The sequence below is a fragment of the Humulus lupulus genome, chromosome 7 (assembly GCF_963169125.1).
Source record: "Humulus lupulus chromosome 7, drHumLupu1.1, whole genome shotgun sequence".
NCBI lineage: Eukaryota > Viridiplantae > Streptophyta > Magnoliopsida > Rosales > Cannabaceae > Humulus > Humulus lupulus.
In genome coordinates this window covers 191,113,598-191,137,569 of record NC_084799.1, presented here as the reverse complement: position 1 = coordinate 191,137,569, position 23,972 = coordinate 191,113,598, and the positions used below count along the sequence as shown (strand labels likewise).

The window sequence follows — 23,972 nt, the reverse complement described above, 5'->3', positions numbered from 1 at the left end:
CTCTATCTTTATTATATAGTGAAGAGGGGATATTTCTTAGAAATTTTTTAAAAAATATGACTTTTATAATATCTATGTGCAAAAATGTGGGAATTATATTTTTCTTAATTTGTATGAGAAAATTTATTAAAGGAAAAATTAAACTATGAGAAACATAATTAGTAGCTAACTAAAATATGACAATGCTACATTTTTTTTTATCATAGTTATGTTTTATTTTTATTTTGAAGGTTATTTTATTTTATTTTTTTTCAATTTTTTATTTTTAATTATTTTTTCAGTTATTATTTTTTTTCCTTATTTATTTTTTCTTCCATTTTTTCCCTTTTCTGTTTTTTTTCTACCATTTTTTTCATCATTTTTTTATTTCCATTTTTTCATTATTCTTCTTCTCATTTTTATTTATTTATCTATTTTCTTTCATTTGTATTGTTTTATTTTTTTGGTTCATATTTTTTCATTTTTTTCCTTCTATTTTTTCTTCATTTTTGTATTTATTATTTTCTCATTCCATATGAGCTTTTTTTCTACTATTTTTTTTTTCATTTTTTACTACCAATTTTTTCATGCATATTTTTTTCTTTGCATTTTTCCATTATTTTTCTTCTTTATCTTTTCATTTTTATTCATTCATCTGTTTTTTTTCCTTCATCATTTTTTTTGTTTTGTTTTTCATATTTTTTTAGTTTTCTTTCTTATATTTTTTTCGTTTTTTGTACTTATTATTTTCTCATTCTATTTTCCCCCATATTCACACATATTTTAACATTACATAATTATTTTACTATTTTTTATTTATTATATTTTATTATTGTAATTTTTTTTTATAATTTTTTCCAATATATATAAAAAATTTCAAATCAAATTTTTTAGCATTTTCTTTTAAATGTAACATTTATAGGAACACCAAAATTTGGAAAGAAAGCTAATAAAAATATGAAAACGTGAATGTGTAACCTATTACCTGGTGGGAACATTCAAATCTAGAAAAAAAATTATATCAAGAAGATGGGAGAGAAGGGAAAGGGGGTTGATCTGCGTTTTTTTTTTTTCTATCTTCAGATCCGTGGTAACTGGTTACCTTCCCGTTCTTTGTGTATATATTTCTGTGGATAATTGGTTACCTTCACGTTCTTTGTGTGTATATTTCTGGGGGTAACTGGTTACCTTCACGTTATGATGTGTGTGTATATTTCTGGGTTATTTATAGTAACTGGTTACCTATGTTACTAAAATCATTGTTACTTTTTTTTTAATGAAGTGTTCTTCCTCTTTTTCCTTTAAATTTGATGTTTATTTTCATATTTAATATGAATAACCTGTCACCCCTCTTATGGTAACTAGTTACCCCTCTTATGGTACAAAGTTACTCATCTCAGTATAACTGATTACCCCCCCTAGTACATGTTATTTAACCTAGCTCTAGTATTTTTTTTTACATAACTGTCAAAGATCAATCAAGTAGCTGGTTACCTTACTCAGGATTTGGAAAAAGAAACGTACAATCTAATAAAAGGAAAAAATATTTATAATAAATAAAAAATAATTTTAAACACAATTCATATTGAAAAAAAAAATTGTAAAACAACTAAAGAAAACTTTAATATAAAATTAGTAATATAAAAATAATATAAAAAATAAGCTAAAAAAATAATAATCAAATTACAAACATACCATTCTAAATTAATAAAACTTGATTAAGAGTAAAATTATGATATAAACCAACTTTTATAAAAAAAAAAAAGAGGAAATAAACCCTTTGAAAATTCTTAAAAAAAAGAAAGATTAAAAAAAAAGGCATATTTTTATACACTATTAAAATTCTCATATATAAATTGTAATTTCCTCTTTTTCTTAACAAAAGCCCAGCCCAGCCCAGCCCATAGGCTTTACTATCACGTACGGTACAAACCTCCAACTGCTCTCCTGCGCCATCTCCTTCATTCAATACCCCACCATCTCTCGCTCGATTTCTTCTTGACCCGTCTCCACCAGCTTCTCTCACTCACTCCGTTCCCACCATATCCCTCTCATTCGATTTGTTCCTGACTCCGCGACCCTCTCTCACTCTGCCACCGTACCCTCTCTTACTCGCTGTCTCTCTCACTCAGTCCGGGCGGCCCAGAGCCAGAGCCACCGCCGGCCGGGTCCATCTATTATGGAAATGGGGTTCACCGATTTAGTTTCACACAGATGAGATGGTATCACTTCAGGGTTCTAATTTTGCATCTGTTAATATATATATATATGTTTATGTATGTAACGTATATCTGTGTGTTTGTGTAAAATCTTGATTTTTGGTGTATGTGATCGGTGGAGTTTAAAATGGAAGCTCTCCTTCCTCTTTTTAGACGATTGTGATTCATTATTCTCTTGAACACTTTCTATGGAATTAATTTTCAATACTTGTCTGATATGCCACTTTTATTGTCATCTTTATGTGGTAATATTACATTACCTATTAGTTTATAACACTGCCACAAAATGACATCCGGGTTTGGTTCGGGTGTCAAATTAAGGAGTAGTTGCTCAACATGTATACCATATATAAATTAAAAACAAAGCATACAATTTATATGGTTCAGTCATAGTAAAAACAAACCTTTGTGGTGTTCCTTAAATTCTACACAGAGGAGACGGTAATGGGGCAACAATCCTGAGAGAAATATTAGAGAAGAGGATTAACTTTTATGAATTCACGAGTTCAACTGAAATTAATCTCAGATTCTATCCATTTTTTCTTCAGTGTTGGAGTTAGATGAGTCTGTTGAAAGATGAGCAGAGTGCATGAGAATAATGGAACGATTTCTAAGTATTTGTATGGACTGAGTTGGTTAATGTGAAAATTTGTGTCTTAGGTAGAGTTGTTACAATGTCTGGTCTTATTTAGATTATAATCTTTTCTGGAAAGATGGAACTCTTCACTATGAAAAGATGCGACTGTTTCCATTTTTTTATTAAAATTTATTATGTGAAAAGTTATCACTGTTAGCATTACAACCTTTTCAATAATAGAGATATGGGATCTTTGATTGTGTTGTCCTGGTATTGAAATATATATGGTCATTTTCAACATAGAAATAATAATGATGATGATGATGATGATGATCCATGGTCTTTTCTGTGCAATTATGAAATTAAATAGACCTTTCATGTTTTTTAACATGGGAAAGTAGGTTTCGGGTTCCACGTTTCGCAAGATACTTTATAAGCATTTATGGATATGCATTATGGGTCATTAGAAAATTATGTTTTGTATTGTTAATGCTTTCTATTTTAAATTTTTATTTATGTAATTATTTATGTATTTTGCTCATAACTCATGTTTGTGAATTAATCAATTTAGCTATTATAAGTTGTTGATTTTGATCACATCCCTTTATGCTTCTCGCCCACTGGAAGCATGTTCAATTTTTGGATATTAAAAGTTAAAAAGGCTTCACATACAGTGTTTTGCCTCATCGTAATGTTTGTGTGATAAGCATCCTATATATAACTATTTGAATTATAGTATATGATTACTATCTTACCATTGTCTTATAAAAGAGAAATTCAAATTAGCTGCTTACTTTGCGAGAACAAAGCGGTTCTAAGTAGTTTCGTTATCCCAAGAGTGTTCTTAAGAGAAATGTTGTATTAAAAGTATGTAGGTGTTGACATTGATGAGAAGAGTTGCCGACCACGGTAACGACAAAGGAAAGCTACGGAAGTAATGTTGACCACAGTGCTGGGAAGGGACTGTGGGTTTGGCTAGGCACGGTGGCTGGTGGAGTCAGCTGACAGACACCGGTGCCGCCCCGCCTCTGCTTCTCAAGCTCACAGAGGCTGCCCCTCCTCAACCAGCTCTCATTGGCAATGGTCCCTCAGTCGAGTCCTGGACCACGGTAACAAAATAACTATTAAAGCTTATATTTTTTTTGAGTAATTTTTTTAAATAACTGGTATGTAGTAGATATTGTTTTAATTTTTTTTTTGTTGTATTTTCTGGTCTAGTTAGTTTTGTTAAGGGATGGTTTCAATTTAAAAAAAAAAACAATGTTGATAGAAACTTTTAGAAGCTATGGCTGTATTGTATGTTGAATCTTGAATATGTTTGATATGAAAATGTGAAAATAGTTGATTATCTTCGATAATATTTTCTCAATTTGCATTCTGGGTTTTGTTTTTATTGTATGAAATTTGATGGGTCTTGGTTAGAAACTTAATCTGAATCTTTGTCATTTTTCCTAAATATGAAATGTGTATTTTTTTAAATGCAAAAATATGATTTTTTTTGGATACATGTCGTTGATTTTTTAGGCTTCACTAAGTGGCGACCTTATTGATTGGATCTATGTCGTTATTCCAATTGAACAAGAATTTATTAGAGTTGAATGTTGTTCTAAATTCATGTGGGTATGTTAGTGTCATATTATGGCCATCCTTCACTGGTCGAGTGAGTATATTTTCATTTATTATTAGTCTAGCATTTTAAGTGGATGTTAGGCTAGAATTTTGTGGTTATTCCAATTATATTTTGTTTTAATGACATCTGTTTGCTTAAAGTTGACGATTTTGTTGAATTGAGAAGTGTAACTTTGAGTATTTTGTCTAAAATTCTGATCCATATACTGTATTTGATCATTTATATGATGTTTTGAATGTTCTTTTACCGGTCTATTACTCCTTTCTTGTTAGACTGACGACAATTTTGGTAAGTGGTCTTCACAAACGATTTGTGAAATGAGATTTATTGTTTAGTAGTAGTACTGAGTACTGAATATTATTTTTGATGAAGGACCTTGTGGTAATCTACATAAATAATGAGATAATGATCTGATGGAATGCAGAAGACTAATGATGCTTTCTATGTGTGATTTAATGCTGAAGACTAATAATGTCTAGTTTACTATGCAGAAGACTAACTATAAAATTTCATGGTTTTTGAACCTTAAATATTCTAAACTTTGACAATGATATTTGTTTTATTGTAATGTATTTGCTATGTGGCTGTTCAAAGTGAAAGAGTTAAAAGACATTTTCTTCTCTGATCTTGCTTGGAATTGGCAGAGTAATTTGTTTTGTTTTCTGAATTTTTATGCTGAATGGTTTGCCTTCTCTCAAATGTAGAGACTGGCTGTTTCTTTTCTGTCTGTTTGTGTTTTAATTTTTGGGGTGCGCGTTTCCTGCACCCTTTTTCACTCCTTGTATTATTTCTCTTTGATTAAATAATACAGGTAGCTCTGCGTTGTTTAAAATAAAAATATATTATCATTTATCAATTATATATATGTTGCAAATGATTTTTTTTGAATAAATGTTTGAAGCATATGCTTCTAGTAGATGATGTTGAATATTGATATCAAATTAGTGATGGCATGTCTCCAGTGACCACATGTTGATAAAATTCTCTCTTTCAAGTTGCATACAGTAAAAGAAAATATACAATATTTGGCTGGAGCTGAAGAGAAAAGACATAGGCTTCCGTGGTAATATCCTTGCCCCTATATCTTATAGAAGTTATGGAGAAGGAAGGAGTAGTAGAAAGCTATCTTGAACTTTCGATTTCTGTTCAGTCATGTCGAAAGTGCAAGAAGAGAAGTACGACATTAAAGAAGAAGGTAGAGATAGAGGCGGAGGAGACTATCATGGAAGAAGGTTGCCAATGCTGTAGCCGCAAGGTTAGGGTTTCAAAGTTTGACTACTCGGTGGAGAATCACTTAAACGCCATGGACAGAATATCTGAGCTTTGTGGAGAGGCAGTGAAGGAAGGTAGTGGACTCGACGAGTACGAAACTCAGCGATTATCTTCCTCAATCACTTTCTTAAGAGAATGGAGGGTATTTAATTATGAGCCAAGAGATGTAAAATTTGCGTGTGAAGCCGAAGGTGTCACTAGTAGAATCAACTTGCCACAGTTTTCTTCAGCAACAGTGCCTCAAGAGAGGCTACATGGAAATATTACATCTATGGAGCCCAAAGACTTTATATTATATGTTGGAGGGTCTGTTTGGAGTTTGGATTGGTGTCCAAGAGTCCATGAGAATCCTGAATCTAGGGTTAAACGTGAGTTTATTGCTATTGCTGCTCATCCTCCTGGATCTTCTTATCACAAGATAGGTGCCCCACTTTCTGGCAAAGGACTTGTTCAGATATGGTCTCTTTTGAATATTAGTGAGGAAGAGGGAGAGATTCCTCCCCTGGAGAAGCTAAAACAAGGGCGTAAGAAAAGTGTCATCACCAAGACAAAACCGAATGCAATAAAGAGGCCTAGAGGAAGACCTAGGAAGAACCCACTAATAGAACATACAACTGCTGGGATGGATTGCGAAGACCAATATATTGAACCCTTCTTCACCCAGGTTTCAGAGAATGCTTCGAACTTGCTCACCATTGAAGGTGTTCCTGGCTATACTCAAGAAGCTTTTCCATCAGAAAACATTGATCAACAAATACAAGGGAATTCTATAGAGGATTGCAGAGGTAGTAATGCCTCAAATGATGGTCTATTTGAAATTAGCTCGACTAGTAGTTCAATTCCAAACGATGTTGCTCTGCCGAGAGTTGTGTTATGCCTAGCTCACAATGGAAGGGTTGTATGGGATTTGAAATGGCGACCTTCTAATACAAATGATCCCACCTGCAAGTATCGAATGGGCTTTCTTGCTGTCTTATTAGGAAATGGATCTTTAGAAGTGTGGGAGGTTCCTCACCCTAATACTATTAAGGTACTCTATACTTCTTTGCATAGGGAAGGCACCGATTCTCGTTTTGTAAAATTAAAACCTGTATTCAAAGGCTCAATTTTGAAATCTGGTGGCATACAAAGCATTCCTCTTACAGTGGAATGGTCAACTTCACCTCCTCATGAATACTTGCTTGTTGGTTGCCATGATGGGACAGTTGCCATATGGAAATTCTCAGAGAATGTTTCCTCTAAAGACACAAGGCCTTTGCTTTGTTTCAGTGCAGATACAGCTCCTATTAGATCAGTTGGCTGGGCCCCAGTGGAGAGTGATTCAGAGGGTGCAAATGTTATATTAACCGTGGGACATGGAGGCTTAAAATTCTGGGACATTCGTGATCCATTCCGTCCTCTGTGGGAAATTCATCCAGCGCCAAGGAATATAAATAGTGCGGATTGGCTTCCTGATCCAAGATGTGTTATTTTATCCTCTGATGATGGAACAATGAGGACACTCAGCTTAACAAAAGCTGCTTATGATGTACCTGCCACCGGGAAACCATTTACTGGTACGAAACAGCAAGGGTTGCATGCTTATTTTTGTTTATCCTTCGCTATCTGGAGCGTTCATGTTTCAAGAGAAACAGGTATGGTTGCATATTGCGGTGCAGATGGAAATGTTCTTCGTTTTCAGCTTACAACAAAAGCAGTGGACAAAGATCATTCTCGAAACCGTGCTCCTCATTTTCTGTGTGGTTCACTGACAGAGGATGAATCGATTGTTACAATCAACACTGTTATACCAGACACTCCTGTCCCTGTACTTTTGAAGAAGTCACTCAACAAATTCGGGGATAATCCAATTGCATTGCGAGACGTCTTAACAAGGGCAAATCAGGCAAAGCGAGAAGATGATGATAAGATGGAAGATCAACCTGCCTCCAGTGATCAAAATTTAGCTCTTTGTTATGACAATGATTTGGGAGTTGAATCCAATCCTGAAGAAGAAACATTAGCTTTGCTCAAGAGGCAGAAACCTTCAAAACATGCAGAAGAGAAGCTGGCGTTGGTGTCTGTAGATAATGAAGCAAGAAACTCACAGAGAAAAGAGATCGATAAATCTAGTAATTTTGAAGCTCTGCCTTCGAAAGCTGTAGCCATGCATAAAGTGAGATGGAACATGAATAAGGGTAGTGAGAAATGGTTGTGCTCTGGAGGGGCTGCTGGAATTGTTCGTTGTCAAGAGATTATTTTATCGGATATTGAAAGAAAGTGGGTCATGAAAAAATAAGATTAGTTAGTGGTACTCATAAAGAGAAAAAAACATAATTCATTGTTCTTCTGACAGGCTGTATCATTTTCTATTTGATTTTCTTTCCTTTTCTCTTTTTGTAAAGATTTAACTTGCTACTTTGGAAGGCATTTAAATTAAAAGGTTTATACATATTTTACTTGTTTAGCACTTTTCTTTTCCCAAATTTTATTTTTTTAGCTTATTATTTCTAGTTTAGTATTTTAAGTTAAGAAAACCAATGTAGGGACAAAAAAGAAAAGGCAAACTATTTCTTTTGGCTTTTTAACTGTAATCGTATCGTTTTATACAACTGTGTTGTAAGAACAAAGAAAAATATGTTGGTCACCAACAGTAACTCATTTTGTTTCACACATGATTGGTCATCTTCCATTGGTATTATGTGGTTACTTGTAAATGTCTACTACATTGAAAGACCTTTGTCATAGTTCTTCATCCTTATAGCTGCAGCTGTTATAGTTTCTTGGTTATAGGATTCCTTATAGTTACTTGAAATTATGTCGTGACTGGTGAATTGTGGATTTTGACAATATTAGATTCGAGATTTATTGCAAAAGTTTTAGTGTCAGTTTTGTAAAGTTTTTGGCCTGGTCTTCTGTTATGATAGAATCTTGTTATGTATTGCAGTTAGTTAGTTATGATCTTCTTTGAGTTTATTATGAGTTATTAGTTTCATCATTATAATACTAAAGAGCTACTTTGGTGATATTTGTCGACAACCTTTGCAATTTGCAAAGGGTTTGATGTTATTGCCTATTTACTGATCTGGTATCTATCTGCCCCTTTAGTTTGATATAATGCTATTGGAAGTGTAGGCTTGTCGCAAATTTATGCATTCCACTCACGTCTATATTGCTATAAATTTGACTGTCTGTCATATCCCATACATTTTATAATTGTATATTTTACTTGTTAATTGCTAAGTTGCAATTACTTTAGTAGTTGCTAAGATTCTAATTGGGTTTTTCAATTTACTTTTGGAAACAATATATTTTGCTTAACAGGAGTATGAAGGATGCACTTATAACTGAACAAAAGTTTTTCCGCAGCCATCTGTATGGTTATAGTTTCCTAAAATTGTGATAATTTCTTTGGCATGAAATTTTTGAATAAATCACTCGTATATTATTTTCTGCTGCTCTTATGTTAGTATATAAATGGTCTAGCTGATCATTGTGGTGTCCCTCGATTGGCAAAGAAGTTGAACAAGGCAGAGAAGATCGTGGCAACTAGTCATTGTTAAGTCTCATGGAACAAGTAAAATAATAGTGGCAGATGTGGTTGTTGCTTCTGTATCATTTGTATAAACAATGGTTCTTAAAATTATAGTCATAGAAATTGTCATAAAAATGAACTAGCTTATTGATGCCATACTTCCAGGATTTTATAGTTATTTTGCAGATACCATTCATTTACTCTAAATTATCCTTATAATTTGTTCGCAGATTCTAGTGCAACATATGAAGAAACCGCTCCCTGAACTGAAGTCACGCATCAGCTCGGCGCTGCTTGCAGTAGTCAAAGAGCATGCCAGTTATGGAGAAATCACAGAATTAAAAGTATGTCATTGAGATCTTTGCCGATTGAAATGGGTCCCTATTTTCTTCTTTGATATCTTTGCATGGTCCACCATATATAGTGCATCTACACTGGGCTTGTAAAATTGCATTTACTATTATGATTTAGGGTGCTGTATCTTGATTAGACATTATGCGTTTGTCGTAGCTGCTTCAGTTTTTTGTTGCTTTACTTGGGTTGTTTTCTGTTTGTCTTCTATAGTTGGAAGATTATTTTTACTTTTCCGAAGTTTTTATTATTAAACTAACTTAAAGAGATGTGATTGCTTGCTTTATATTTTTACTTATCACTGTAGTCAATAGGCTGGTCAGGGAGCTCTTCTCTTGAACATTCTTTCAAAGTATTCTGAAGGTAGGTAGAGTTTACCTACTTGTTTTTTTTCAGCTTCCTAATGAGCCCTGAATCTTGTTCATGACTTTATATGGTGCACTGTCTGCTCTCCATCTTAAGTTCATGAATGATGATGTAGTATTCTTTTCTTGTTAAATACAGCCTTTTCTTCAATGTTGGAAGAGAAAAATGAGGAAATGTCAACATCTGAGCTGTCAGGTGGAGCAAGAATTTATCATATATTTCAGTCAATATTTGTTACAAGTTTAGAATTCATCTGAGCTGTTTGGTGCTCCGCCCCCGTCTGGTATTTTTGTCATCTCTATGCATTCGAAACCGGTAAATTCATGTTGAGAAGGCCTTGTCACATTGAGACCAGAAGAGATGGTTCAGGAGATGGATATTCTTACTGGTCTTCCTCTGATTAGTTCTAGTTTTGTCAGACTCAATTGGCATTATTCTAATAAGCAGATAAGGAATGCGAGAATATTATGTTGTTGGACGTTTGGGATAAGGCATCAACAATTTTAAAATTGAGGATGTTTAAACTGATTATATTTATATAAAGTTAAGTAATGTGTATTCTGATGGTAGTGTAGTAATAGAGATAAAAGAGACTTTTGAAAAAGTTGATAAGATAAGGCCCTGTTGGGTAAAATTTTTTTAAATAATTTTTTGATTAAATAATAAAAATTTTGATAACAACACCGAAAAACATGTTCTGTGAGTTAAAGTTTTTTTAAACTTATTTTTATTTTTTTTAAATTTTAATTAAAATTGACCAAATTTTGAAAACATCATTTTCATACTTTCAAAAAAAATTTAAACTAATTTTTTTTCTCCCATCTCTAGCTCGTGTACAGAGACCTCTCTCAAGCTTCGGTGACTTCTCATAGGTCTCTCCAAATTTTTTCTTCAGGTACACAATCTCTTTCATGTCTCTCCCTCATATGATTTCTTCTTCTTCTTCTTCTCAATCTCTTTTTCTGATTTTGTTTGGAATTAGGGTTTGTGATTTTCCTCCATTTTTTCTCTTGTCCAATATAATTGACACAGGACTCTGAGATTTTAGCTAACCTGAGTGTATTCTTAATTCACAGGTACATATTTGTTCTTTCTTTCTGATTTGAACCTCTTTTGGATTCTTGATTTATGTTTTTTTTTTTAAATTGTGTATTGTGGCTCTTTCCTCCGATATGTTGTGTTCAAAGAAGATATTGACAATTAGCGTAACCCCTTTTGGATTCTCTTCTCTCTTCTCTCTTCTTTGCTGAGCGTACTGTGAGATTATGGTTGTTTAGGTTTTCCATAACCCCTTTGGCCACGGACTTGGACGTAGGGTGCACTATGACCTCACTGGTCATGGTTCAGACAAAACTCCATTACCCTACTGGTTTTGGATGAATCACTAGATATGATATTAGGGACAGTGGAACCAGTAAACATTACTGGAGTTTCAGAACTGAACTCAAGGTGTTCATATTGACACTCTCTAAGGATGGTGGTACTGTCAGAATTGCTGAATGAACCAGACTGTTGGGCTTCGAGCTATTAGTTCTATTGATGCGTGCGTCTGCTTGGATTCTAGAAGCTCTTGAAGACATATACAACGCTGAGAAGCAATTCAGAATCAGTTCTGCAAGGTTATTGTTAGAGATTTTTCAAAACAGAAGGGGGAGTATACATGAAGCTATCCAAGTTAAGTAAAAACTTGGTAAGGAGTATCATAGGCAAAATGGGGGAGAAGCTCCCAGGAAGGAGGAAATTTGAGGAGTGTTTGGACAGCATTGTTGGATAGCAAAGATATAGCAAAGATAAGTTTCGGGATACTTGGAAAGAAGGAAGAGATTGCTCTGCATACAGTGAAACTTGTAAAGTTTCTAAACATTGGAATCAAGTAGTTCTCTTTTTTAGAAATGATTGTACTGTGGGAAGCTATACAGTACCGAGTAAAAGATACGCTCAAGAAAAAATATGAGATAACCCTGTTATTTTATGAGAGAGCAGTACTGTAGTATTTTAATGCCAAGGAAAGATTAAGGTTGGAGAATATTGGCAAGTTAAAACTACCTGCAGTTACTACTGTAACTTTAGCTTAGTGATAGATTCTACTCCTCTCTTGATAGATTAGTGCCAAATAGGGGGAGAAAGTGAGCTTTCTTAGTACTCCTAATAAAATAAATTACCTATCTATTGGTTAGCTAAAAGTGAATCTAGCTTGATCATATGTTGGAATGAAGGGCTATTGACTTATATTCTGATATTCTGATAATAGAAAATTATATGGAAGAGTGAATCTAGATTGTCTTTAGGGGCTTTCTTCTTCCTTCTTTGACCAAGTACATGCCAGTGTGGTCAAGTGGGTGTGGCTCCTGCCTGGAAAAGCCAAGTCAAGGACGGGTCTGGGGTTTTAATAAAAAGTATTTATAACATTGTCCAAATGGTGAAATTTAGTGCAAAAATAAATAATAATAATAATAATAATAATAATAATAATAATAATAATAATAAAAAACGACAGACATTACTAAGTTATCCCTCAACGCAGATAATTTTATTTCACTACATATCAAGTTTAACTATATTAAATTAAACTTTAGTCTCTTTAGAAACAATAGTGCTCTAAATCTTGGAAAGAGACGTATAAAACATGCCTATGGGCCTAAACTGCAATGTTAATAATTGAATTTTTTTGAACTCCCTGTCATGAGTAATAATTGATTGTAATCAATAATCACAGAACAAGACAAAGCATAAAACTAAGGTACAAGAGACATAATTATGGGGTAAGTCAATTGTATGCAGATAATTCTTTTTTTTCTCTTCCACTATCAACTCTCCTTCTTGGCCAACAATAAGAAAAGAGTAATTAATCATGGAAACAAGTACTCAATGGTGTAATGATCTGGAATTAATCAATGCAGGACCAAGTACTTGTGACCCTTCTGAAGTTGTTGGTTTTGAATCTTATGAAGCTGAACTTGAAGGTTGGTTATTAGACAATGAATTCAAGCACAAAGTGATTTTCATAGTCGGCATGGGAGGACTTGGAAAAACAGCTCTGACCAAGTTAGTTTATAACAAGACTCACATCAGTGAACACTTTAGCTGCCGAGCTTGGGTTACAGTCTCTCAAACATTCAGTCACCAAAAGGTCATAGCTTCAATGGTAAGGCAGTTTCATCAGGCTGCGAGCTGTCTCAATAATGTTGATCCATGAATGTCCGAAGGATGCAGTACATAACTCCACTTGTCTGAAGAAAAGCAGTATTTCATCAGAAGAATCAGTTGACAGTGTTCATCTCTTTGATGAATTATAGCATAGCATGTGAGAGAGACAGACAGAGAGAGAGAGAGAGATAGAGAAGGATAGAATAGTTTGTAAATGATTATATTCCTGTTAATCTCATCTTCCATTCCAGCATTACAAAGTTCTTGTAGTTCCACAAGCCTGGTTAATAATTTATTTATTTTTCTTTTCAACTCAGATTACTAGTACACAAGAGCATAGAATTAACTTGAAATGAGCAATAAAATTAGTGATGCATGATTTGTGTTTGCCACTGAAAAAAACAAAACAAACAGAGATAATATCAGATACATGTGCTTACTCTCTTATTACATGTGCTTTGTGTAGGAGAATTGATGATCTAAGCTTGGAAATTTCAATTTCAGATCAAAGACCTCTTTGGCCCTGATCCCTTTGCTTTACTTAAGGTACACTCTCTTCCAATCCAATCATATAAATATATTACATATTTCTTTCATTATGGCTGTTCCTCCATTGTAGATCTGCGATAAAGTTTTGCTGCCACTCTTTGAATCTGATTCCATTTGCATTTGTGGATTTCTGCATTGTGGTTTTACTGGCTGTTTGGCAGCTGGGTTTTTGTTTGTTTTGCTTTTTCTTATGTGGGTGGATTTTACTTTTCGAATTTGTTCTCTTATGGGTTGAGTGAGTTGGTGGAGCTTTTATGATATGATTCTCTGCCACTACCATTGCAAAAAAGCATCTTTTTTTCAAGACTTTCTAGCTTCATTTACTTAAATGCCTTAATGAATTTTTCTTCCACGACTAGAGTAAGTAATGCATACTGAATAGTTCCAAAGAAGTAATAACTGAAGAATATATGGTTACATTTGATGTGTATCTTTCAAGAATTGCTGCCTTTAGTAGTTGGAGAAACTTAAATCAGTCCCATTTAAAGTTTTTAGATAAAAAACGATAAGCAGGGAATTAGATAAGAACATATATGTACCATGTTAGAATAGAAAAGATCATTGCACTTCCAAAACTACCCTATCAAAGAAGTTCAATTCAACAAATGACTAAATTAATAAACTATTCATAGTGTGATCACATTAGTGGAATTGCAACAACCAAACACATCGATTTTAGAGGGACCCCATTCGCCTATAGACCACTTTGTGTTTTAACTGATTTTTAAGTAAGAAGATACAATAAGTGGAAAGTTTTCTTATTGTTGATCCATGTATTGGGGAGCTGTAGCTTACACCAACAATACACAATTTTGCAAAAGAGTTATCATGAAATTTGTAAAATAATAATTAAATAAAATTTCATTATGCTAATAAGTTTCATTTGCTAAGATAAATAAGAATAAAAACCAAAGAAAAGAAGAAAGGTCACTTACCCAGCAAGGCTAAGGAGGAAGAATTTAGAGAGAAGATAGAATCTGAGTGGTGGTGGTGTCATTTTTCTGTGACTTTTAAGAAGAAAAATTCATTAAGGCATTTAAGTAAACCATTACAGCCCAATCCAAAACACATCCAATTACCATAAGATCCTACCAAGCCAGCCAGAACCGCTTTATCAAGCACAATAAGTTTCCATTCCAAACCTAAAAAACCCCAACATTAGTGTTAATAAAGGATTAACTTAATATTATTCAAATTCTGATTTTAATAATGTTCTTGAAATGGTTGTTTCTTTAGGAATAGTCTTATATTTGCATTTAGAATTCTTATTGAATCTTTAGGTCTTACCTAGATGGCAGGTGTTGATAATGAAGTTCTTATTATTGAGAATAATGATGAGGCTTCTGTTTGGATTCAAAAGAATGAAGAAATTTTCATTGAACTTATGGAAGAAGAAGTCTTAAAGGAAAATAAGAATACCACAACCTTTACCAAGCAATCATGGAAATATATAGGGGAAGAGCTTTGAGGACGAGCAAAAAGAAATTATAGTGATATGCAACTAAAGAACAAATACAATCAATTAAAGCAAAAGCATAAAAATTTTAAGTCTTTACTGAAGGAGACTAGTATGGGATACAATGCAGTGACTGGAAAAGTTAGTGCGACAGATGAAGTTTGGGATAAACTTCTTCGGGTAAAAATGGATTTTATGCTTGATTTATTTTGATAGGTATTAGTATATTTTATCAATATAATTTCATTTCATGTAGGTTAACAAGTCTGCTAAAAGATTTAGAAAGAAAGGTTGTAAGTTTTATGAGAAATTATGCACTATCTTTGGTGATACTACTGCAAATGGTTCCAATGCTCATCCTTCAACTCGAAGTCCTTCTAATGATGATGATGCCGTCGATAAGTCCTTCTACTATGAATGAAGAAAGTGGTTTTGATGAGGATGGTAACATAAGAAGAGGTAAATCAACAGCCACTTCGAACTCTCGATCAGTAAAAAGAGCAAAGTTCTCATCAGCTTTGGCAGATGCACTGGCAACATATAATGAAACTGCAAAGCGAAAGACAGAATTGATAGAGAGATCAATGGCAACATCTGCATCACATTACTTATTGGATGAGAGTGTTGAAGCTCTTAATCAAATTGATGGAATTAGTGGAGAAGTATTCGCAAAAGCTATTGAGAAGCTTGAGAATGAGGTGTCCAGAGCATTGTTTCTAAAGATGCCAGGGCATAGAAGAATAGATTGGTTGCTGAATTTGAAGTGAAAAAGTTTAGACTTTGTTTAGCTATGAACAAGATGACTTTATTTAGCTATTAACTTTAGTTTTGTTTAGCTTTTGATTAGATGACTTTGTTAAGCTATTAACAAAGTCATCCAGTTAATAGCTAATAAAGTCATCCAGTAAATAGCTTAACAAAGTCATCCAATCAAAAGCTATTGACTGGATGACTTTATTAGCTATTGACTGGATGACTTTGTTAATAGCTTAACAAAGTCATCCAATCAAAAGCTAAACAAAACTAAAGTTAATAGCTAAATAAAGTCATCTTGTTCATAGCTAAACAAAGTCTAAACTTTTTCACTTCAAATTCGGCAACCAATTTATTCTTCTATGCTCTGACATCTTTAGAAACAATGCTCTGGACACCTCGTTCTCAAGCTCCTCAATAACTTTTGCGTATACTTCTCCACTAATTCCATCAATTTGATTAAGAGCTTCAACACTCTCATCCAATAAGTAATGTGATGCAGATGTTGCCATTGATCTCTCTATCAATTCTGTCTTTCGCTTTGCAGTTTCATTATATGTTGCCAGTGCATCTGCCAAAGCTGATGAGAACTTTGCTCTTTTTACTGATCGAGAGTTCGAAGTGGCTGTTGATTTACCTCTTCTTTTGTTACCATCCTCATCAAAACCACTTTCTTCATTCATAGTAGAAGGACTTATCGACGGCATCATCATCATTAGAAGGACTTCGAGTTGAAGGATGAGCATTGGAACCATTTGCAGTAGTATCACCAAAGATAGTGCATAATTTCTCATAAAACTTACAACCTTTCTTTCTAAATCTTTTAGCAGACTTGTTAACCTACATGAAATGAAATTATATTGATAAAATATACTAATACCTATCAAAATAAATCAAGCATAAAATCCATTTTTACCCGAAGAAGTTTATCCCAAACTTCATCTGTCGCACTAACTTCTCCAGTCACTGCATTGTATCCCATACCAGTCTCCTTCAGTAAAAACTTAAAATCTTTATGCTTTTGCTTTAATTGATTGTATTTGTTCCTTAGTTGCATATCACTATAATTTCTTTTTGCTCGTCCACAAAGCTCTTCCCCTATATATTTCCATGATTGCTTGGTAAAGGTTGTGGTATTCTTATTTTCCTTTAAGACTTCTTCTTCCATAAGTTCAATGAAAATTTCTTCATGCTTTTGAATCCAAACAGAAGCCTCATCATTATTCTCAATAATAAGAACTTCATTATCAACACCTGCCATCTAGGTAAGACCTAAAGATTCAATAAGAATTCTAAATGCAAATATAAGACTATTCCTAAAGAAACAACCATTTCAAGAACATTATTAAAATCAGAATTTGAATAATATTAAGTTAATCCTTTATTAACACTAATGTTGGGGGGTTTTTTAGGTTTGGAATGGAAACTTATTGTGCTTGATGAAGCGGTTGTGGCTGGCTTGGTAGGATATTATGGTAATTGGATGTGTTTTGGATTGGGCTGTAATGGTTTACTTAAATGCCTTAATGAATTTTTCTTCTTAAAAGTCACAGAAGAATGACACCACCACTCAGATTCTGTCTTCTCTCTAAATTCTTCCTCCTTAGCCTTGCTGGGTAAGTGACCTTTTTTCTTTTCTTTGGTTTTTATTCTTATTTATCTTAGCAAATGAAACTTATTAGATTGCCTAAGGGTTTGAGGAGGAGTAAGCCAAGGAGGTGTAGAGGCTAACTTAAGGTTGAATCTCCATTGAAGGTGTACGTTAGGGATCGTGCTCGAGGATCAAGTGAACGAAGCTAGTGAATCTGAAGGTAAGAAAACTGCACCCGGTTATGTGTTTGTGATGGGACTAAGTGCTCCCGATATCTGTATAATGTCATAGATGGTATTATGCCATGGGACATGTGATAAACAGCCTAAGGGTGCCGTATACAATATTTGCGCACAGGGCACGGCTTGGCCACTGGTAGCCGAGGACAGCTTAATATTCACTGAGCTCGGTTTAAGCGGGTCAGAGTCAGTGGGATAAACAGAGGGTGCGGCCTAAGGGCGCTAACCCTAGTTATCATTTGTGAATTGATTATTGATATGAAATGATATGTTTGGTATGCTGAATACTTGATTATCATGAATGCTTAGATTGTTGAGAACACGTTTATGTGATATGAGATATTGGATTGTCTATTGATTGATTATGCTCTGTTATTGTGTTTTCTTGCTGGGCTTTGGCTCACGGGTGCTACGTGGTGCAAGTAAAGGCAAAGGCAAGTTGGACCAATCCTGAGATGGAGAGTTGCGGAGCTGAATGTACATAGTCAGCTGTTCGACCGCCATGGCCGAGGAGTGGATCAGAACAGGGATTGCTTAACAATCTGTTTTGCCTTAGAGTGGCTAATTCTGTATTTAAATCTTGAATCTTTGTAAATGGTTTAATCTTATTATTTTTGAGATCCCATGTAAACAGAAAATGTTTATTTATAAGAAATGCGGCTTTTAAGACCAAAATATTTTAACCCAAGTTCCTCTATAGTTTCAGTAACACATTTTTAATTAAATGACTTGATTAGCAAGTCTAGCACATTTCTAAACACACAGTGTAACGGTCTTGGTTATCCAGGGTGTTACATTGCAAGTCTCTGTTCTTGATCTCATATGTTTATACATATTTTTCCTTCACACATTTTCGTATTGCTGTTGCACTGTAGGCACATTCACCAATTTTGTACTAGAATGTTTTAGCCGATACTGGGTAGCTCTTAGGTTCTTCTGATATTATGGGTTCCAAACCCAGGTTTTGCGTAGAAGATGCAAATATGGCTCTTTTACTGTGTTGTTTAAATTACGGATGACATGTCGTGTAGTCCAAGAAATGGGGGTATGGAATTAGGGTTTTAAATGGCACATTTCCCCAAATCATCACTTTTTTGAGTAACCGCCAACTTTTTCCCTGAAAATCCGGGATTCTTTAAAATAAATCCACTTTCCCCCCTTCGCGTTAAATACACGCTCGAAGCCTGACTCTTTCAATAGCTCAGGCTTATTCTGGATTCGATCCCGTTCTTTTGGTCGAGCTTATTCCATGGTTTCGAGCATTCGAGCTCGAACTATCTTGATTTTTATCCTTTATTTCTTGATTTCTTGTGTGCTTGGCCCTCACCCTTTTCTTTCTTGCTAGATGTCGCAGAATTTTGAAAAACAGTGGGGGTCAGTGCTCGCAATTCCCTATTCTCCAAAAACTCCGAGCCCTGAATCGCCCTTCACCCGAAATCAACGGCTAATTCGCGAGAATAAGGTGAGGTGTGAGCAAGAAGATATTCGAGCTCACTTTTGACGTCAAATTGACGAGGTTGAAGAGAGAAAAAGGAAAAAACTTCGGGTCGCAATCTATCCAGACCCGGGTCCCGAGGTTAGACCAATCCCTCTTGACCCCAAGCTTAAAGTTATAGTTGCTTTCAAGCCGGGTGATCTCACATTCTCGCTGATGGAGGATTCATCAAGTCGTCCATCCACCTCACAGCCGAATACCATTCCTATCTCAAGGGGGGAATTTTTCGAGGGCGAGCATTATTGGAGCTCGGTTTCTTTGTTAGGGCAAATCACCAACATCCTAGCTCGTCACGGCCTAGGATTGTTAGGCTCGCTGAGGTGTCGAGCTCCTACCTCCAACGAATGGAGCTGCTACGCCCCGGGAGATGGCCATCCCGACAATAAGCTGAAGCTCGCGGCCTGGAGTCACAAGCATATGAAGGCAGGGGCCTTACTGCCCTTGAAGTCCTTTTTTAAGGACTTTCTGGATTTTGTTGGGTTCAGGTCCTTCCAGCTCCAGACCAACTCATACAGGGTCTTGTCAGCTCTAAGGTCATTATACCACGATCTGAAGTGGGAATGACCTTCACCAAGAGAGGTTCTGTATCTCTTTTGTCTGAAAAGCAACCTCTCTCGAGCTCGGGGAGGAGATGGCTTCTACTACCTATCGAGCTATCCCAGGGAGAGGAAGATCTTCGAGGATATGCCAAACCATCCTCCTAACTTCAAGCTGGCGTTCTTTTGGACAGACGGCCTGGCTCCCTCAAAGTATTATTCATTCAGACGAATTTGTAAGTATATGATCCCTTTTCTTTTCATGCTCAAACTAATCGTAATGTATTCGATTCTTCAACCAACTATCACCGTCCTACCCCTACGGACGCAATGAAGGAGCACAAATAAGCTCTGCTCCAGCTTCCATACGGTAGGCGCTCCCTGTCTTATCTTCTTCATGAAGATAAGCTTCGAGCCTGTGGTCTCCTGGAGCAGGACCAGTCAACATATGATACTGCCTACTGGAAGTATACCAAGTGGGAGCATGTGCCACTCCCAACTAACAAGCTTCCTCCGAGGTGAAGCTCGAAAGCACGATCCCCAGCTCGCCGTCACAGGAGTCCGTGCTCGGGGAATGACGCCAACGATGAGGCCTCGAGCTCGAGTGACAGAGGTAAGGTCATTCTCATCTCGGCCTTGTGGTCTCCTTCCCTCCTTAAACATAGACCGAACACTCTGATCTTATTCTCGGATTATAGGGATAACTTTTATGTATGGTCTTGGGTAGATGATAGGGTCCATAGGTTTGATAGCTAGCTGGGGAAATACCAAACCATGTATAGTCTGAATGAGGTTTGGGAGGGAGTAGCCATCCAATACGGGATAAATGATTATAGGAACCTTTCTAGGTTGACTTCCACGTATAGGGAAGGGACTCCCCCAGCCTCCTCTGAAGATAAGGGGATTACCCGGTTGCCGAGCACGAGCTCGGGGGAGAGTTCCAGTTAGTTTTCTTGTCACTTGTCTTTATTTCCTTTAACTGCCTGCTTTACACTAATATTAGAATTTTAAGTTCGTTTTCTAATGTGTTTTGATTATGCAGGCACTATGGATTTCGACCTCGAGAATATGCTCAATAGTGGCTTGGGGGCCAAGCAAAGCAAGTGCCCGAGAGCCTCACAAAAGAATGGCCGGCCTGCTAAAGTCCCTAAAAGGACTGAGGTGACTCCTCCTCCCCCAGCTCCTCTTGTTCCGAGCCCAGTTGTGGCCTCCAATTCCCAGGTTGACATTCCTGCAGCAGCTACTCCTTTCCTGCCTCCTGCTGTCCAGACCCTTCCTCCGGCCGCCTTAGCTCCGAAAAGGCTGGTTCTCACTTGAGAGCGTCTGTTGTCGATTTCAACTCATTCCGATGAGTATGTTATCGACATCGCTGCGGGGACTCATGGAGCCACTCTAGGCTTAGATGTTCTATATCGAGTGGGCCAAAGCTTCAACAATCTTGGGGCTCCTCAATGGCAATTCCTGGTCAACGCTCTGGACTCCAATGTCCTTTATGACAAGAGTACCGAGCTCATTTCCTCGGTAATTTTTCTCACTTCGTAATTTTTGTAATTTCACTCGAAGCACGTTATAAGTTGATTTGTTTGTGTGTTAGGCTCTCGCTGCAGTTGCTTAGCTAAATTACAAGCTGAGCAACGAGGTTCATGCGAGTATGTCCTATGCTCAAGAGTCGAAGGATCTCCAGGTTAAGCTTGCTGATGAGTTCAAGGCTGCAAAGTCGAAGCTGGAGGTTGAGCTCAAGGACATGAGCTCCAAGGTTAAAGAGCTTAAGAAGCTGAACGCCGAACTCGAAGAGAAAAACTCCAGGGTGGAGGAGCTCGAGAAGCTGAATGTTAAGCTCGAAGAGGGGAAACATGCTACTTTCGAGATAATGGAGGGTGAAAAGGCCTGCCTCCTCGAAGAGTTCAAGCAGAGGGAGGATCGCGTGGTTGATATGGCCATGTACAAGATTTGGGCCAAAAACACCGATCTCAACACGAGCTTCTTGGGCACCTTTGAGGACGAGCTTCTGGCTAAATGGCAAGCTCGGCTGGAGGCGGAGGAAGCTGCATAGGAGGAGGCTGAGAAGGCTAAGGAGGGGTCGAGTGTTGCTAAGGAAGATGCTCCTGCTTCCTAGAGCTCGGTCATGGGCTGCGTCCCATTTAACAACTTTTGTAATAGTTTAGGGTCTTTCTTTTTAATGCCCTTGGGGCCAAAACAATTTTCACCTCATAAAAGAGCTATTTGCGTTTATTCTGGACTACATTTGATATTTTTAATACCATTTTCGATTTTACTCTAATATTTTTGCTCTATATTTCTTAGATCGAAATATTTTAAGCAATTTAGATTAGATTTTTTTTTCCTTTATGTTAGTTTAATCATACAAACATATGTTGGATTTAAGCTCGAGTTTCAATGCATTCATGCATAGTTTGCTTGATATATCCATGTCCAATCTCGTTATTTATCAAGGTCGGTCCTTGCTTTTACCATGCACTCGAAAGTACTTAAGTGGTATGTAAGATGGGTAGTTTAGTTATATCTTGCTTTTCCTTAGTTACTTTTCCTTTTCCTCAAGTAGCTCCTTGAGGTTATGAGGTCGAAACTATCTTCTTGCAAAATACTCCAGCCTCGGTATCGACTTAACTCAGAGTAGGTTTATCTTTTTCCCACTTGTGTCGATCAGTTTTAGCTGGTTTGTTCCAAACCTATTTAGGTCGTGTTTGGTTCGTAATCCATATAATTATATATTTTTTGATCTAGATATATCTAGATCGAAAAATATCCTAGCTCGCATATCTGGTTATGTCAAGACATTTTATTTTTAATAGTCTAGTTATATCCAAATCATCTTAGCTCGCGTATCTGGTTATGTACAGATACTCGGGCATCTGGTTATACCCAGACCCAGACATTTTATTTCGAGAATACACTTTTAACTTTTATGTCGGGTTAACGGTCCAGACATTTGTTAGTTTTTGTGTATGCTATATTTATATTATTTATTTTTTCAAACATATGGTATATATACCACTGATGCCCCCTTAATATCCTATGAGTGTGACCATAGGTTATTAAATTAAGAGAGTTTGCAAAAAATACAACATATAGAAACAAGAATGACTTTTGATCGAAATATTTTATTAATAGAAATTTTGTAAAAACAAAGATGCTTGGTTTACAATGAGACATCATTCCTACACTATTGATAGTAAGGTCATATATGTTCGCCATTCCAAGCTTGTGGTACCAATTCTCCGTTTAATCTCGCCAATTTATAGATGCTGGGTCGGATAACTGACTCGATTTGGTAAGGTCCTTCCAAATTAGGCCCAAGTACTCCAGCAGCCAGGTCCCTTGTAGCTAGGACACACGTCTAAGCACTAAGTCTCCCAATCCGAACTTCCTGTCCCGAACCTTTTTATTGAAATATCGGGTAGCTCGCTATTGATATAATGCATTCTTCAGTCGAGCTTCTTCTCGCCTTTCTTCAATAAGGTCCAAACTTACTTCGAGCTGGGATTGGTTCGAAGCTTGATCATAAACATGACTTCAAATAGTGGGTATTTCGACCTCGATTGGTAGCATGGCCTCACACCCATATGCCAGGGAAAAAGGGGTATGCCTTGTTGAAGTGCGAGCTGTAGTTCAATATGCCCACAAAACTTGGGGCAACTCCTCAGGCCATTTTCCCTTAGCTTCTTCCAATTTCTTTCTCATAGAACTCTTGAGAGTCTTATTTACTGCTTCGAATTGGCCATTTGCTTGGGGATGAGCAACAGAGGAGAAGCTTTTCATTATCCCATTTTTTTTCACAAAAATGGGTGAATAATTCACTGTCGAATTGAGTACCATTATCTGATACTATTTTCTTTGGCATTCCATATCGGTCGATGATGTTTTTTACCACAAAGTCCAAGACTTTTTTCGAGGTAATCGTTGCCAGAGGTTCGGCCCCGGTCCATTTTGTAAAATAGTCGACCGCGACCACTGCATACTTAACTCCACCTTTGCCGGTTGGCAACGAGCCTCTAAGATCGATTCCCCACACCGCAAATGGCCATGGGAAGGTCATCATGGTTAGCTCGGATGGAGGAGCTCACGGAATTGTAGTGAATCGCTGGCATTTATCGCATTTCTTGACATACTCGAACGTGTCTGCTTTGATAGTGGGCCAGAAGTATCCTTGTCTTATAATTTTCTTTGATAGGCTATGCTCCTCAGTGTAGTCTCCACAAAATCCTTCATGAATTTCTTCTAGGATTTTCTTGGGCTCGGGTGGAGTCACACATCGGAGTAATGGCATAGAATATCCT

General features: G+C 36.2%; 2 protein-coding genes and 2 long non-coding RNA genes across 7 annotated transcripts; 2 read left to right on the top strand and 2 right to left on the bottom strand.

Moving 5' to 3' along the window:
• Positions 1-1,899: 1,899 nt before the first annotated feature.
• Positions 1,900-8,123, top strand: LOC133788977 (uncharacterized). Of its 4 annotated transcripts, none has more exons than XM_062226680.1 (3): positions 1,900-2,201; positions 3,651-3,884; positions 5,401-8,123. In XM_062226680.1, the coding sequence occupies exon 3, from the start codon at positions 5,502-5,504 to the stop codon at positions 7,953-7,955; it is 2,454 nt and encodes an 817-aa protein (XP_062082664.1). In that variant the 5' UTR covers positions 1,900-2,201; positions 3,651-3,884; positions 5,401-5,501; the 3' UTR covers positions 7,956-8,123. The 4 variants fall into 4 exon arrangements, with proteins under 4 accessions (XP_062082664.1, XP_062082663.1, XP_062082661.1 ...); XM_062226679.1 differs by having other exon boundaries at positions 3,644-3,884; positions 5,411-8,123; XM_062226677.1 differs by having other exon boundaries at positions 3,644-3,884.
• Positions 8,124-12,416: 4,293 nt separating this feature from the next.
• On the bottom strand, positions 12,417-13,761 carry LOC133788982 (uncharacterized). The gene is made up of 2 exons (XR_009873433.1): positions 13,496-13,761; positions 12,417-13,138 (listed from the first exon to the last, which is right to left on the bottom strand). It is a non-coding gene; the product is annotated as an uncharacterized LOC133788982 (long non-coding RNA).
• LOC133788981 (uncharacterized) lies at positions 13,522-18,331 on the top strand. The gene is made up of 2 exons (XR_009873432.1): positions 13,522-13,601; positions 17,569-18,331. It is a non-coding gene; the product is annotated as an uncharacterized LOC133788981 (long non-coding RNA).
• Positions 14,328-17,562, bottom strand: LOC133788980 (L10-interacting MYB domain-containing protein-like). The gene is made up of 2 exons (XM_062226684.1): positions 16,730-17,562; positions 14,328-16,653 (listed from the first exon to the last, which is right to left on the bottom strand). Exons 1-2 carry the CDS (start codon positions 17,072-17,074, stop codon positions 16,489-16,491), a joined length of 510 nt encoding a protein of 169 aa, XP_062082668.1. The 5' UTR covers positions 17,075-17,562; the 3' UTR covers positions 14,328-16,488.
• Positions 18,332-23,972: the final 5,641 nt, after the last annotated feature.